Source organism: Plodia interpunctella, chromosome 24, assembly GCF_027563975.2.
Source record: "Plodia interpunctella isolate USDA-ARS_2022_Savannah chromosome 24, ilPloInte3.2, whole genome shotgun sequence".
Classification (NCBI taxonomy): domain Eukaryota; kingdom Metazoa; phylum Arthropoda; class Insecta; order Lepidoptera; family Pyralidae; genus Plodia; species Plodia interpunctella.
Genome location: NC_071317.1, coordinates 1409486 through 1426596, shown reverse-complemented (window position 1 = coordinate 1426596; position 17111 = coordinate 1409486). Strand labels below are relative to the sequence as shown.

The window sequence follows — 17111 nt, the reverse complement described above, 5'->3', positions numbered from 1 at the left end:
TCAAATTGGGAACAGGAATGACCTTTTTCCTTTATGGGGGTTATAAATCTGTCAAACCGTTTTGTTTCTGAAATTGTTCATGTTGTTGTTTCTAGATATTTGTATAAAAATATTGTATAGCCAAACATTCACACCATATAAAATAGGTATGTAAATAGTAAATGTCAATAGCATGGCATAGAATTCTACTATTTTATCTACCTTGGTTTGATTTTGATGTTTGTTGTTTATTTTTATTTGGTTGTCAAATGCGTTTTGTTACGACATCCCAAATTTGGCAATAGTATTATACCAAAAAATTACGAAGGTTCAAAAATATCATTGATTTCCACAAAGACGTCCGACGACTTAATTTAGTCGTCTTACGAGATTTAATCAATGAATTTGCGAAAATGCGAATATGATTGCATTGTTGTGATGTCGGTATCCGAGTGAGTGATGATTTAATTTTGGAAATCCTATTTAGAACGGGGACAAGAGCGAAGATGTCTCACGGGAAGGTCGTGCTGATGGCATGCGGCAGTTTCAGCCCTCCAACCTATATGCATTTAAGAATGTTCGGTAAGACCTTCAATCTTTTTAAGATTCTCATATTTCGTGAATTGCAATCAATATCCGGTTACTATGTGTTTGTATCCTAGTGGTGTAATAGAATGTAGAACAGCACTAAACCCCGAAGGCTTTTAAAGATAAAGGGGATCATACTACAGGTTTTCTCTCATATCCTAAAATTTCCACTAATCATTCTTGTCAAAACCAAAATTATACCAATCTAATAGGTAAACATGTTTTGTTAAAGCTCCATATAAGTATCTCTATTATATTCTTAAGCAACCTTTCAGCTAACCAGTAGATCATATTGGTTTAAAATAGAGTAGTAAAGTTATGATCAAGAATTTTATAGACACTATAAAATGATAAAGAGCCTAACAATTGATTTTGCAAGTATCTAATTATTGGCTTGTCATGATTATATTCATTTCATTATTTACTTTTGTGTACTTTTTCTATTTCTTATGAAAGAGAGTGGGGAGTCTTTTGCCCAGCAGTGGGGCATGTTGTATAAATGCATGCTATTATAAAATAACTATGAAAGACAGATACTATGCAACAATCATGGGGGAAGATCCGAATGTTAAAAACAAAATCTCTATTGTCTGTTTATTAAATTATTGAGTTTAATAATTCTTGTGTTCAAATTAAAAAAAAAGGCCGCACACCTCATAAGTAAGTAATCATCATTTTAGCTCAATTAAGGGTTTGTCCCACTTTGTGATAGAGCACCAGATAGCCTAAATTTTACACAAACAGATAGTGTTTAAAATTGTATTTAACAAGTTTTGTATAGGCTACAATATAATATTTTATCCCTGAGTATATTAAATAAATAAATATATCAATGACACAGATTGAGTTACCCCAAAGTAAGTTTGAAACTTGTGTTATGGGATACTAACTCAACAATACTATATTCTATAACATGTACATATGTATGTATATAGATAAACATCCAAGACCCACGTCAATCTGAAAAAGATCATTATCCATCTTGACCTGACTGAGAATAGAAACTGGAACCTCCAGTGTAGCATTCCAGCATGAAGCGCATTAGGCCACGGCGGTCATCAAATATTATAAATATTAATATCATAAAAAAACTGTCTTCAGAAATAGCCAAAGATTACCTCCAATCTCTGGGTCTGGCGACTGTGGTTGGCGGCATCATGTCACCGGTACACGACGCATACGGCAAGAAAGACTTGGTAGCTGCCCACCATAGGTATGTTTCTTTTTATAAATTAGTCTAATAATTAAGGTTGCTTAGTATATTACACACAGCTTAATTACTCCATATCAAATTAATGTAGTATATATTTATGCGTAAAAAACTAGTTGTTTTAATTTAAAATCATAAATCATATATAGCTCACCTATGTACGCGTGCAAAATTATAAGTTTTAAGAAAGGTTAAAAGAGTGGTTTTTTTCTAACATTGGTGGCAGATTTTCTTCAAGTACATCCAACTGGTAATTCCTGAGGTTAGTACTGATGTTTGACAAACAAATACATCATGGCAAAGAAACTTATAAAAGAAACTAATTTAAACTGTATTGGTGCGTATGATGCCAGAAGAAGGGCTTACTATTATTATTTTTTATAATTTCTTTTAGTAGATGGTTATGGCTTTATGTCGTCAAGACTGATATGTGTGCCAAATGGTCTGTCGGAGAAAAAGTAGAAGTGGACCCTGGGTTCTGATGCTCTACAGCGGCAGAAGGAACTGGGATCACGCTCAGATGAGCAAGGGTTGACCAAATATCAACAGCATGACAATTTGTTTTTGTGTGTATTTTACTCTTATCTTTTTTATTCCGGCCTTGAATATGGAATATTATAGTTAAATATTTAATTGTTCTTTATCAAGTGATGTAATGAATATCATGATTTACTTTATATGCTTCCATTTGTCAGATAAAATTAACAAATATTTGTCTTTTCTCAGATAGATGGCAAAGTTAATTGATCTGTATGGTATCAGTTATTCTAGTTTCTAAGAGTTTTTGTGTAAAAACTAGTTTAGTAAGTATTCTTAAGAACATAATGGCACCATTCATCCTGAAAATCTAACTGTTTTCCGTTGGAAATTCACGCGGGCGGAGTCGCGAATAAACGCTAGTCGATCCAATTTCAAATTCACTTAATTTCTGTGATTTTTTCAAATATAGTTGTGTAATTTATTTAGAATTAGTTTTACTGTTCTATATCTAGTGATAAGATAAGAGTATCGGTTGTTCAACAGGATCGCAATGTTGAAACTGGCGCTGCGCTCGTCGTCATGGGTCAAGGTGTCCGAGTGGGAGACCCAGCAGAGTGGATGGACCCGAACCAGAGTTTCCTTGCAGTATCACCAGGTAATTTATTTGCACACTAGCGTCACCATCTCGTTCGCATTAATGAGGTAGTTGCCATCATGGATTTAGTAAGTACTGCGTACAACAGCACCTACTAATTCCATGGTTGCCATCAATTCAAATCAGATAATTTTTTCCATGTGCCAAAAACTAAAAAATATTTGGGTGACATGACAGTGGGCACAAGTGACGTCACAATTGTTTGAGCCAAAAAAGTTTTAATGAGAGAAAAAAAGTTTATGTAAATAAATTTGATCAATTAAAGTGACATTTGATGATCGTGTTTAATTATGGGAATGCATTTACACCTTTTATTTTATACACATTATTTTATAGCGAAAAATTAATATTGATCACGACCTCGGTGGCGCAGTGCTAAATAAAGTTCTTGCCACTGAACCGAGAGGTTCGGAGTTCGATCCCCGTCGGGTCATGATGGAAAATGATCTTTTTCTTATTGGCCCGGGTCTTGGATGTTTATCTATAGGTATATGTATTTGTTATAAAATATAGTATCGTTGAGTTAGTATCCCATAACACAAGTCTCGAACTTACTTTGGGGCTAGCTCAGTCTGTGTGATTCGTCCTAATATATTTATTTATTTTATTAGAATGTTTATTATTTTTCTATTGGACACATTTCACTAAAAATAAAACTGTAATAAAAATTATTTGCGTAAATAGTGACAATTTACACTTTGCAATATTCGACATTGACAGAACGAGACGTAACATAGGTACTTATGCTTATAGTACACTTTAGCTTTTTTATGAATAACAGGGAAAATATTTAATTATAGAAAAAAATGTCTATATGAACTAAAAATATTGAACATCCTAAATATATTTCCAGGACACCATCAACGCACACGCATCCTTGTCGAGTTTGAACGTGACAGATCCGCCATCTTGGCTTCCCGATGACGTCATCAACGTAAACGACATAACCAACAGTATAGACGAACCCGACAACCTAATGGAACGCCTCAACGGGAATAGGAATGAACAAGTGACTGTGAAATTGTTGTGTGGAGCGGATTTGTTGGAATCTTTCGCTACGCCCGGCCTGTGGGCCGATGAGGATGTAAGTTACCGCCATATTTGTAATTTTGACAATGACAGCTCGTCGACCAATCACGTGGAAGGAAGTCCGAGTTCGTTACATTTTATTGGTCGTCGAGGTGCCCAAATCGAAAATTGGTAAACGGTTTTATATACAGCAAAGACAAAAGAAAACTTAATATGAGCTTTAGTAGCCAAGTGAAATAGACGATTTCCTTAAAAACTCCCGCAAAGCGGCATATTGAGCTTTGTAAAAGCGGCCATATGATGAGAGACAAAAGATTAAGGAATTAATAAACAATTATTGATGACATTAAGGAAGCAATAAACAATTTGAATTTGAATTTGAATTTGATTACTAGCTCTGTTCCATTTCTCCTGTATTTTCAATACGCGTTTCTCTTGTATGAGCGAAAAAAAAACTATATAGTTATTTGTTTTTTTTTTGTTTTGTTTTTTAACCTGTAGACGATATGTCCCAGTGTTGCGCAAAGACCTCCCTCCTTCTTACATTTCCTATCTGTTTTTATTATTACGAGAACGAAATTTCCCTTCTATTATGGAGTTCCGGGGACAGTACCCCCTCCCTCCCCCCAAATCTGATGGGAACACCGTTGTTCCAGCTGGAGACGATCGTGGGTCGGCACGGGCTGGTGGTGGTGTCGCGCGCGGGCTGCGACCCCGGCAAGTTCGTGTACGACTCCGACATGCTCTACAAGTATAGGGTGAGCGGGACGTATATACATATATACATACTTCCATACAAAACTGAAACGACAATGGCAATAGACAATAATAATGGTTGACAATTTTTTGATTTTTGATGACTATTCGAAGGCCCTATTATATTAATAGAAACATGACGTTGCTTTCAAAGATATGACAAAAATAAAATCACACATGTTTGGACTCGTCCAAACGCTCCGTACTAAATGACACGTAACAGTGACGTCACCAAGTTGTGTGACGTCACTATTACGTAAAACGTTCTCAAATAATGTTACGTTTGTTGGACAGCTACATTAAATATAACTTTTATCTTTTCACGCCCATTATTAGAGTACCGTAGACAAATGGCAAAATCGGGATCTGTACAAAGTGTTTCAAATGTTTAAATTAAACTTCAACCTTTTACATTAACGCCTATAATCATGGCTATACACAACATATCCTCGCCCTTATTCAAACCATGTCGACTATTAAAAACTCATCTCTTTCTTCTCCTAAGCTAATGTCTACGATTGGCCACAAGCCCGCGAGACAGTGAATCCCCTAAACAATGCTTGGGGGAAAAATAAAAGACACGACAAATAATAATTCATAATTACATAATATTTCAGAATAACGTGACCCTAGTAACGAATTACATCGCGAACGAGGTCAGTTCGACCGTCATCCGCCGCCTGGTTCGGAGATGTGAGAGTGCAAAGTATCTGACAGATGACGCCATCTTGGCTTACATACGTCAACACAAGTTGTATGGAGCGACGACTTTGCACACGTGAGTATTTTTTGTTTAGCTTAAGAATGTGGCTGGCGCACATTTTTTTTATCAGACTGGTATTTCAAGAGATTAGTGCGTTCAAAAAAGTTTACATTATAAATTGATGAGGGTCCAATAACACTGCCCTGGGGTACACCATACTCTCCTTTCCACTTTTTGTCCAATAAAGTTGTCATTTTTGACTTCTTGAAATCAATTCCTTAAATGGTAGTTTAACCCGTTAATTAAAAGTAATATGCAATTGTGTAATGCAATAACAATTTATAATCTAGAAATTTTAAATTGTCCCTCAAATAATAATTGATCTTGAATTTACTTTTATATAATATATCCCTTATTCTAACGTAAGAATGCATTATACAGTGTTAAATAACAAGATTTTTCTGCACGCTGCCCGGACACAGTGAGTATAACCTCCTTAACGACCTCATTTCCACATACGACAAAAAATCACCACAAGACGTCATAATGGCCTCTCCGGAGGAAACCAGCTTCAAAAACATACTCATATCTATTAGAGATAAACCTTCGATCGTCGACGAGACGATAACAGTTAAACGCGCAAGGAAATCAAACTTCCTTATGCCAAACAACCACACAGATTCAGTCAGCCCTATTGATATGATCAAACCCAAAATGGCGTACGTCGATAAAGTCCCGCCATCTTATGTGCCAGGGAAAGCTGTCAAAATCGTAAGCGACGTAAATGAACACAAAATCAAGGAAGACAAGGTAAGTTTTGCTGAAACCACATATTCGTCACTTGATAGCTATTTGACTAAAGACGATGGAGATTGGGACATTTATAGGCGAAGAGTCAGCGAGAGCAATGTGGAACAGAGTTTAAACGTCGATAATACTATTAAGAAACGTTGCTCTTCGACTATAAGGAAGTTGCGACCGGAGGATATGAAGAAAAGTAAGTCGGAAGTTAGCAAATTGTGCGATAAAGTGAAAAGTATTAAGTTGAAAGATAAAGATTCGAGGAATTATAAGACGAGGAGTTGTAATGACATTGTACGATTGATTTTGACAAAGCACGGCATTCATGTTATCAGTGACACCGAAGCTATAGTTTGAATTGCTTGATTTAATAATTTTATAAAATCCTATAAGATTAGACAGTTCTAAAATTGCTTTTCAGAAATGCCATAAATTGAATACGATGTGTGCAAAATATTTTACATCAAATCGACTGGTTCTATATAATATCGTTGTATCGATATGAGAATCGATGTTTGATGCATTTAGTCGAATTCGGTTATAACAAAAACTGTTTTACTTATTAGCCAAATCAATATACATAGTTTCGAAAGTAGACTTTCGAAACTATGTAACATTGGCGATGTAAGATAAATATTTGTAGGGAAAAATCGAGTATTAAATTAGATTCAATCAGTATTAACAGAAGCTTGTAGGTATTGTCCTTATGAATTATACGATCTATAATATACGAACTGACTGTATAGATACAACAGTGGTATGAATTATTGATAATATATGCAGATATTAAGCTAAGCCAAATTTTATGTAATACTAAACGAATATTGAAACTTTATAAAAGTTTTTATTTCTATTTTTTTTTTACAACTTTTTAGTCAAGCTCCAAAAATGCCGAATTTATTTAAAATGTGTCAATTTATTTATATTTATATAATAAAAAAATACTATTTAGTGTGATCATAAACTTAATTGATTACCTAATAATAAATCATAATATTAGAGACTTGTACATGGTGGCCAATAAACTGACGTTAATTTAAAAAAAAAAAAGTGTATGTTAATATTTAATTGTTCTGTGAACTTTTTGATTAAGGATAATAAATTATGACGGACGTCATTTATCTGGTCAGTCTGTTTATATGTATGTAATTAACAAAACGCTACGTGAATACCTGAAAAACATATACATAGTTAATAGTAGAATATTAAAATATTAAATGTTTTGTTAGCTGTTACAACCAAGTAAAATAATTCTACCATTAGATCGGTGTATGTGGTTTTGACAAACGTCAAATTTGACAACTTGTTAGCCAATGGTAAAATAGGAAATCAATTGGCTTTATCCCGATTGGCTGAACGTTCGAATTTGACGTCTTATCAATTAGTGGAGTTCCATTAAACTATTTATAAATAAGATTGATTCAAAAAAAGAACATAAATTAAATATCACAATGCTTCCTTTGAATGGAAACTTTTGAAATTAACTAGGGTTGTCTAAAACATATTGGATTTGGTATTAATAAGTTTATAATCGTAAATTGTAACATATATAATACCTATAAGCTAGAACAATTGATGTTAAAAAGTACAATATACTTCCTGTAGGTAATGAGTCTGAAACAGTTCTCAAACAATTACTTCATCTACGAACGATTCGCCGACAGAATAGAGCAGACATTCTGTCGGCGAATCGTTCGTAGACGAAGGGTTCTGTCGTTCAAACGCCCGATGTCGAAACATTGTGTCGACGAAACGTTCGTAGACGGAGCAATAGTCGGAGAACCGTTTCAGACACGTAAGTAATTTGTCTTAATCAAGTGTCAGGTTTATAGAAAAAAATGTGTTTAAAAAGTAAGATTTGAAAAACATTAAGTATAAATAATAATATACTAAAATAATGACAGTAGGTAGACGACGAAATACCTACGAAGAGAGAAATATATGGAAATATATATCGTTATTAGGTAATATATGTATATAATGGTATTATATTATGCTCCCTACTTAACCCTCTGTGATAGATTTCGATCCTTTTATCAAAGTTTTTGATAGCTGTTTGATTTTTTTTTATCTCTCTACGCACTAAATGTGTGAGTAAAAGAAAAATATACTCATGTTATTATTATTATTATTATATTTATATTAAAATTAACGCCATTTTGAAAATATATTTGCATGTAGAGATATTTAAATTTTTAATTTGCCAGGCTATTTTATTGGGCAAAAGTGAAGCGAATAAAGATATTTTATTATCGTTAATTTGAGCACTTTAATCGAATCAACTTTATTAATCACGTGATTTGGTTTATTTTTTGCTATTTAAACTTTTTGAGTGAATGAAATAGTGACGTCGTTTTGACATAACTGTTTTACATAAAGTTCATATAAAATAGCCAATTGTAATCGTTATATTCGTTTTAGTTAGCGCATGACCTGGCTTCTATTTAGTTTTCTTACTGAATTCATTTTTAAGATAAACTAATGGAAAAAAATTGAATTAAAAAAACATGTTGTCACAAATAATATCTGAAAATGAATTTAGTTATAATCCTCGAATGTTTATCCATAGCCATGTGAATTGAACTTTGGTTCCTGAATAGCATAGCATTGAAGTTTTTTTTTTTTTCATATACCGTCGTCTTTTTTTGTAAAATATTTCGGAAAAATATTTGAGGCATATTAAGTTTGTCTCTGCCAAAATATTTAGTTTTTTTATCATATAATAATTTGATAATAATTTCGATTTTTGACAAGAGAGTCACTGCTAAAAAGAAATGTCGAAAGAAATTCATTTAAAGAGTGTTGGTCCATATCACGCCAGAAGGGCTTACCATTACTGTTTTTATTGTAATTTTGCAAGCGGGCTTGAGTCCCAGTAATGCCGGCTACACACTATCGCCTGTTTGCCGATAGCGTATAACCGGCATAAAATGTAGGCATGAACTCCCCCCCCACCCCTCACCCCTATATTCCTATATGGAATAATACTAATGCACGATACAGATGGCGACACCAGCACATGTAGTATACAAACCATTTTTAAACTCTTGTTACGTGTCAAAATACTCTGTTTGCTACATAGACAGAGAAAACTCTTTCGTTTCTCATATTTAAGAGAATCAATGTATGACATAGACCGAGAAGTTATAAAGAAATGTTCTACCTTATTTAGCTGCTTGTCTTTGGTTTACTCCTTTTGATGGTGCTGCAATCTGCTGTCGTAGTAATATTCCATATTGATGTCGTGTCTGTGATTTTTATTTCCATTTATTTTCATTCCATGTCTAGGGCGGCGGCTGCGCATTGTAGCTGACATGTTGCGCGCGCGGCGACCAATAGCAGCGCGCGACGACGGGCTAGCGAGATAGTGGGTAGGGCTTTAGAGCGAAACGACACGCGAAGGAGAAATATATTGAAAGATAAAGGGGGATTGAAAAGAAATGTTGTCTGACTATAATTTTAGCGAATATCACTTTAGAGCGAGACAGCGTGTGATGGAAATATATAGTAAGAGATAGGGGACAGAAAGAAAAAATAAATACTGTCTGACTAATATTTTAGTGGGGGCGCCACCTGCATTTTAAATAAGAAATATTAATAGCTTAGTCAGTAGTTCGCTATTCAACCACGCGCTAAATTATTTTTGTCAGATTTTAAAAGGTATACATACAAGAGATTGGTTAAATCACAAATGATTGTAGAGCCTCCGAGATGTTATCGGATAAACAGATGAGACATATTTTTTGATGTTCATGAAAAAAAATGTAATTAAGTATATTAAGGGTTACTCGTTTACTTGGGCACCCCAAAAAAAATCGAATTTGAGGTTAAAAATAATCAGATTTTTTAATTCATTGTGCTATTTAAATTTGTCTCTGCAAATATATTTTTTTTTTGCAGGAAATAATTAATATTGATCAGTATCAATAACAGACTAAAAATCTAGGTATATTAATTAAGTACATAAAAAAAATATGCAGTAACTCTGAAATGAATTTAAAAGGTACTTAACCGAATACTTATAATTGCTTCAATGCTTTACGATGCTTTTAACAAATAGACTGCAATGTATCCATCGTTTCAATTAGATGAAATCAAATTGTATGTTAAATAGGATTCATGTTGGCGGGTTAAAAGATTCGATTTATAATAACGCTAATATTGTAGTACATCGCTACTGTAAAAATATTACGAACAAATACTAAAGGAGAATGCTAAAAGAAAACTCAACGAGAACAGAAAAAGGACACAATTCGATTTTTTGTAGTATTATAGCAAGTTATTGTATTACTAACTAATCAGTACAAATGCGATTCTTTTTCTATAGTAGTTTCGACTTTAAAATTGCACATTTAGCCACGGAACATAAAAATAATACTTATACAGAATTATAATGTATTGTGTGAAAAATTGCAATTTCTTTTCCATAGCTCTTGTAATCATTCTTCTTTCTACTGAGTTTTTAAAAATTGAATGTGTTTAATTTCTTGGCTCTTTCTCGTCGCATGAGTTTTTATTTTAGTAATTTGTTCAATGAATTTAAATTAACACTCTTATTCATAAAAATTTTGTTGAAATTATTAACAAAATGATTAATAGTTGAAATATGTTTTTTATTCAATAATTGATAATAATTGAATAATTGATAAAGAAATATTTCAATAATTGATATTCTATGAATAAGACAGTGTTATTATTGGTCAATTGAATTTAATTTAATTTTTAATATTAACTTGAAATGGTTTAAAAATGACCGAGGATGTATGTACATACTATTATATACATATATGTATGTATATACTATTATATACATATATGTATGTACACACTATTAGGTATATACATAAATGTATGTACATACTATTATATACATATATTATATTTTCAAGTGACCAATAAGAATTAGCAAGATTACTCATACGATAAATGTGATAACCTGCATGCATTTATAGTGTAGATAGGATTTAAAGGATCACCATACAGCGTGTGAAAGCCCTGAAAATTGCAATTTTATCAAATATAAATACAATACAAGATGTTGAGATAATCGAATTTTCTCGTTTTGAATTTTGTCCCATGATTAGACACACATATACTCAGTTTTAATGTATGTATGTACTTAAAATGGTGCATGATCTTACCATGTCTTTATTGAAATATATATTCTTTGCCGGCTATATATTATCGCGATCCAGATCGCCTAGCTTTGGCGGTTCGGCATACATCGCTAGTTTACCATTGCGGTAAATAAAAGTCGACGCGAATGAATTAATGAACATTGTATAGTTTGTGTGCGAGCTTTTATTTGCCACAATGAAAAACCAGCAATATATACCGAATCGGCCAAAGTTTGGCGGTAACTTTTTTGTAATTAGTAATTTTATTTTTTAATTACTATTAAAACTGCCCTGTTGGCCCAGTCTTAAAGACCCTTCATTTTTTTCTTAAATATTCTTATGTACAAACTTACACTTAGGTTTTATATGTAGAAATAGAGATAAATATATGTTCTGTAGCTTTTATTCACATTAAATGTGTACTTAGAGTATATTGTAAGGATCTGGGTAAAACTTATGTTGTCGTAATGAACGTAATTTTAAAGTGATTGTATTGTCAAAGTTCCTTGTTTTTTTAGTAAGTTCTTGGGTTGTATATTATAAGGATGATATACAAAGAAAAAAAGGTTTCATTCACATGTAAACCTCTTATGTATGTAAAAAATAAAACTTAAAATATTGTTTTTTATTTTTTTTTAAAGTTACAGTGTGATGGGGACAAAACATATTTTAACTAAGAGGTTATGTCATTAAGTTATCATATTTACACTTATTAAGATATCTATGTTTTGTTGCTCAATAAATTATTTTGTACTCCGTTTATTATTAAATAATTAAAATTATCATGTTAACAATGTCGGAAATATTGTTTAGCTTACATGAAATGTAACGAAACAGAGCTTCAGATGCTTAATAAAACTCTTTATTTATTTATAAATTGTTTTATTTACATAACAGTCACAAACTTATATTTAAAAGTACAGGACTAGGTCACATTAGAACCTATAATGGTAAAAAATAATTGCTGAATAAACGATACAAGTGAAAATACTTAGTTATTATTTTTTAAATAGACATAATTAAAAAATATATTGAGTTGAGTGTTCTTTTGTTAATCCATACTGTTATTATAAAATATATGAAAGTGTGTTTGTTTGTCCTTTTTTCACATTAAAACGGAGCAAGCACGTGTTAATGTTCTTTGTAGTTGGAGAGCTGGAATCATAGACTATTTTTTCGTCCTGTTATAAAGTGCACCTACAAAATATGTTGATTATTAAATAGAGGACATTTTATCCTAAGAAAAGTTATATTTATATTGAAGTGGTAGTTCAATTGAGAAATAATATTGTCAGAAAAAAATAAAAACTGTTGTTCTTTTTAGACAAAAAAGTAAGTAAAATTGATAATTTCAATCATTACCCTATCATTGAGTATTCGATAATATTCTTGAGTAAAATTTATTCACAGATGAATGTATAAAAACTGAATAGGTAGGTATAATGTGAATTTTATCAATTTATTTTATTTATTAGCGTAAATTATATCATAATCTTCCATTGCCACACTAGACCAAGGGTTTTAGTAGATACCTAGTGTTATAATTTTCCATTACACAACATTATAGCCACAATTTACGACAATGATTTGAGTCGCAACTGTGTCCAATAGAAAAAAAATATAATACTTTCAAACAAAATCAATTATGCAATTGTATAGCATCTCCTTTGGTATATTTTTCAGTTTCCGCCCAAAAATTAATTGACAAAAAATTGATGGGGGGCGCTTGTGTGCCGATTGGTCCAATCTTAACTAGAGTCAGGCTTAAAATCCAGTTGCACTTATTTCATGTATGGTTTGAAATGTTTTTAACCCGGGTGAATACCCATTACTGGCTCGTATTCAATCCAAATAGTTTATTGCCATTCATATTGCACATCTTCATTCACTTCACTTTTTAATTTTATGGCTCCATCGTTTAGCCAAACAATTATTTTGCCAATGTCAAGGTTGAGAAAGACACTGTGATTAAGAATTATAATCGGTTAGAAATTCTACAGCGGCAATTGACCGGTATCCAAGAGCAGGGGAAACCTAAAACAACACACATCTTTAAGCAAATAGGTTTTCTTTTAATACTGCTGAACGAGCAAACAGGCATGCGGCCCTCCCGATGGGAAGTGGTCACCGCAGCCTGTGGACGCCATAAACACCAGAAGCACACTATTTATTTCTTACGAGTTCCAACATGTAGTGAACCTTCACAGTATTTATTGTTGAATTATTTTGTTTATTGTTTTAAGTTCAACTTCTAGCGGATCACTTGAGAGCTATGTCTGGTCGTAGTCGCATCCCAGTGATCGCAGCACTTTTCAATATGTGGAATCTAAATCCTGAATGTCTTGTCGCTTTAGCCTTTTATTGTAGTTAATGTTGTTTAGTTCTTGTGCCAGCTCATTAGGGTGGTTTACGAGCCGATTTTTGTATCGTGCTGCAGAGTCTTATCTCTTCCTTAAGAGCATGTAAACCATGGAGTATTGGCTATATTTCTCAAGATACAGTTTTACAATCTTTGCATTATTGTTATGTTTGAGTTGCATGCACTTCCCCACAGTTGGGAGTCCATACGTCCATATTGGCGTATTGTCTTGTAGAAGTTTTGCTTAGCTCTTTGTGAAGCTTGTTGTCCATAGACAATATGTAGTTGTGTGACATAGTTGTTGAAATTAAATAAAAAATTATATCAACTACCTTAAAGTTTATCTAAAATTTTCTTAAATGTCCATTTGCTGTAATATAAAAAATTGTTTACATGACTTGTAAGAAAAAATGGTGTTTAGGTACAATATGAATGGGTCTTAAGTCTTTTTTGGTTTAGTTTTCGCTGGCGGCTCAGGGCATTTACACCAAGGGGTCAGTTTCTCATCACATAACAGTTGCACGTTATGCACAGTTAACGGTAAAGTGTCTATTGTGACTTTCCGTTCCCCCAACAGATGGTATGACACGTCGTGGAGTCCTGTGACCCGGTCCCGTCTGCGAGTCACCTCACGTTGGTTGAAGCATTTCCTCATGTCGCGTTTGCGGTATGTTTTGTCGTGTATATGCCTGTTAATAGGATAACTTTATTTTAGTTTATTTTTAAATGGTTTCGCTTTTACAACTATAGACTTTGAAAGTCTTATTTTTAATCTCAAATGTTCAAAATAGAATTTTAGGTTATATGTATAGGGTTTTTGGGGAACTGGGTGGTCAGACCCAGGTCCTGGGATTAATCACCGCAAACTGGTTCTTGCCTTGTCATCCCATATGAGTTTCATTCGGCATTTCTTCTCAGCAGTGGTCATTCTACAATGCCAGTAGTTTGTAGTTTGTGAGAAATAGCGATTTAATATAAAAATTGAGGTGAAAAAGTGCCTGTGAAGGTTTAATTTCTGAATAAATGATTTGAATTTGAATTCATCCCCAATATCAATATCTGGATACAAATTTTTCTTTTGCTGAAGTTCCTTTCTAGATAGGGATACTCTATCCAAAAGCCAACTCACAAAAAATAAATTGCATGCAGTTTTCAAATAATTACATGCACTAATTGTCACATTATTAAAATGCAATGACCAAAAGTCAGTGAGAAAGCTCAGATATACTTACTTAAAAGTATTTTCTGGTCCTGTGCTGATATTTTCCGGACGTTTAACCTTCAGCCCTGCATCTTTCAGTCTAACGTAAAACTCGTCATCCTCTAACCCCCATCCCCAATAATTGTTCGACATACCTTTCACCAACTCAAAATGCTCATTTTTAATCAACAGTATGCCACCTATGAAAGTGTCATAGTGATATTTCGGATGAGTCTGAGGTGATGATATATGCACTGGTCCATTTTCTGGATAATCATAACTTAAATCATTGTTCATAGGCAACAAGTCCACATCATGCATCGCGATATAGTCGCAATTGTTTTTTACCAATAAAAACCCAACATTTATCAAAGAAGCCCTGTTAAATCTATAACTATCTGTTTGTTGAATGATGAATATATCAAATGGTATTTTCTGCTTGTTTAAGAAGTTGAACATGTGTGGCACAAACTCTAAGAGCTCTTCGAAGCGGTCGCGAAATGGAACTATTATCGCTAGTCGCTTTTTAGGTCGATATTCTGAAGATATTTGATGTCTTATTGGCTTAGGTAATGCTGGTGCATCTGCGAAAAATCATGTTTAAATAATATTCCAAACTGAATAACAGGAAATATTTATATGTACATTTAACACAGTTACATAGTTATTAATATTACTTACCGGATTGTATTGGTAAAGATGCTAGAAAACATCCCATGATGAAAGTTAGACCAAGGCAGATTGTGAGACATTTTGAAGTACTAAAACGATACCCCATTAAATTTATTCCTTTGTACATTAAATGTATGTCATGTATTTATTATCGCAATAATACATGAAACCATAATTTTACTCAGAAATCTTGATTTTATTAAATTTAAATTCGCGAGAAAGTACAATGTTGATAACAAAAACTTATCAATTTATCAGTGACAGTGACAGCCATTGCCAGTGACAAGTGACATTTTACTTTATAAGCAAAGACGGGATATAGTACCGAGCCGCAAAATATAAAGTGTACTTTAAGCTGAAGTATGTTTATCACTATCGCCTCTACAGTATTTGACATTGTAGAACGAGATAACATATACTTAAGCTTTAACTTATTTTATGAATAAGAGATTAGAAAACGGATTAAGTGCTACCAGCTAAGAGGACACAGTGCCCTCGTTTATTTTCTGCTTTATTTTTTTTATATTGTTTTATTTTATTTTATACATGGATTGTTGTGCACGTGCCACGTCGCCACGTGTATAAAGTATGAGTCGCTGATATCAACAATGTCTGTTTTCACTTATTGCTGCGGAACTTTATTCGTGGGGTGGACTCTACCTATATTCGATGTATCAGCTTTAAATTTTCGATCATGAGCACACACAACTCACAACAACACTTAAAATCGAATAATGCATGCAACTTGTTACCATTATTCAATATCATTGATCAACAAAAAGAAAATAGCCGGATCAAAATTGGTAGGTAATTAATATATTCTTGAATACAGAGTATCGATATCGCTGTATGACAACACTATGCAAAATGGCGGTAAAATTAAGTGGCCCGTTAAGAAATCGTGACCGACTCGAGGGTTGGCCGACCTACACCACAACACATGGTTAAGAAAGCATTTATTACGTCCAAACGCGATCGGTACCAAGTTTAGCAGTTGTTATTAAGCTAAATTTGTTTGAATTGCTAATTAATCGGCCCGAAATGGCCGCCGCGCACGCATGGCAGTCTAATTGTTGTAACACGGAGCCAAAATGTTTTATTGTTCTCTTTGTATTCTACTGTTATACAGTTATTATATTCTAAGGTTTTAAATTTACACTTTTTAATTCTATTTAGGTTTTATTATTTCAGATTACTGCTTAAATAAATAATCTAAACTTAATAAAGTTTAAAGGAAAAAAATACAATACAGATAACTAGTCTAGTCTAGTTATTTGTATTGTATTTTTTTTTCTATCTTGCATAGATATTTTTATATTTTATTTATACATAGGAAGTAGGCTATAGCTACTCAATAGGTACATGTATAAAAAACCAATGCAAGATCTCAAAAAAATATGTTGTATGTACCACATTTGTATCCCTTACAGGGATAAAAATGTGGTACATACAACATTTTTTTTCATGTTACAATACTTAGTTGCTTCTAGAAAAATGATCATCATCGAGATCTGTTTAGAGGTATGTACTTATTCTTATTAGGTAGGTATAGGCACCCAAA

At 32.9% G+C, this 17111-nt stretch overlaps 2 protein-coding genes across 5 annotated transcripts; one reads left to right on the top strand and one right to left on the bottom strand.

The window, feature by feature from the left end:
- The first annotated feature begins 359 nt into the window (after positions 1-359).
- Nmnat (Nicotinamide mononucleotide adenylyltransferase) lies at positions 360-12195 on the top strand. 4 transcript variants are annotated; one of them, XM_053763892.2, is made up of 8 exons: positions 363-561; positions 1669-1780; positions 2801-2912; positions 3766-3996; positions 4598-4699; positions 5315-5475; positions 5883-6210; positions 9490-12195. In XM_053763892.2, exons 1-8 carry the CDS (start codon positions 486-488, stop codon positions 9508-9510), a joined length of 1143 nt encoding a protein of 380 aa, XP_053619867.1. In that variant the 5' UTR covers positions 363-485; the 3' UTR covers positions 9511-12195. The 4 variants fall into 4 exon arrangements, with proteins under 4 accessions (XP_053619866.1, XP_053619867.1, XP_053619869.1 ...); XM_053763894.2 differs by lacking the exon at positions 5883-6210 and adding an exon at positions 5842-5881 and having other exon boundaries at positions 366-561; XM_053763891.2 differs by lacking the exon at positions 9490-12195 and having other exon boundaries at positions 360-561; positions 5883-9483.
- On the bottom strand, positions 12180-15809 carry beta4GalT7 (beta-4-galactosyltransferase 7). Its single transcript, XM_053763902.2, has 3 exons — positions 15560-15809; positions 14910-15462; positions 12180-14366 (listed from the first exon to the last, which is right to left on the bottom strand). Exons 1-3 carry the CDS (start codon positions 15675-15677, stop codon positions 14117-14119), a joined length of 921 nt encoding a protein of 306 aa, XP_053619877.1. The 5' UTR covers positions 15678-15809; the 3' UTR covers positions 12180-14116.
- Between the last annotated feature and the right edge of the window lie 1302 nt (positions 15810-17111).

Coding starts and splice junctions, on each gene's coding strand:
- beta4GalT7 (XM_053763902.2), bottom strand. CDS start 15,677: ATGTACAAAGGAATAAATTTAATGGGGTATCGTTTTAGTACTTCAAAA. Junction 15,463..15,559: donor ATCTTTACCAATACAATCCG/GTAAGTAATATT, acceptor GATTTTTCGCAG/ATGCACCAGCATTACCTAAG. Junction 14,367..14,909: donor GGACCAGAAAATACTTTTAA/GTAAGTATATCT, acceptor TCCTATTAACAG/GCATATACACGACAAAACAT.
- Nmnat (XM_053763891.2), top strand. CDS start 486: ATGTCTCACGGGAAGGTCGTGCTGATGGCATGCGGCAGTTTCAGCCCT. Junction 1,781..2,800: donor TTGGTAGCTGCCCACCATAG/GTATGTTTCTTT, acceptor GTTGTTCAACAG/GATCGCAATGTTGAAACTGG. Junction 5,476..5,882: donor GGAGCGACGACTTTGCACAC/GTGAGTATTTTT, acceptor GCCCGGACACAG/TGAGTATAACCTCCTTAACG.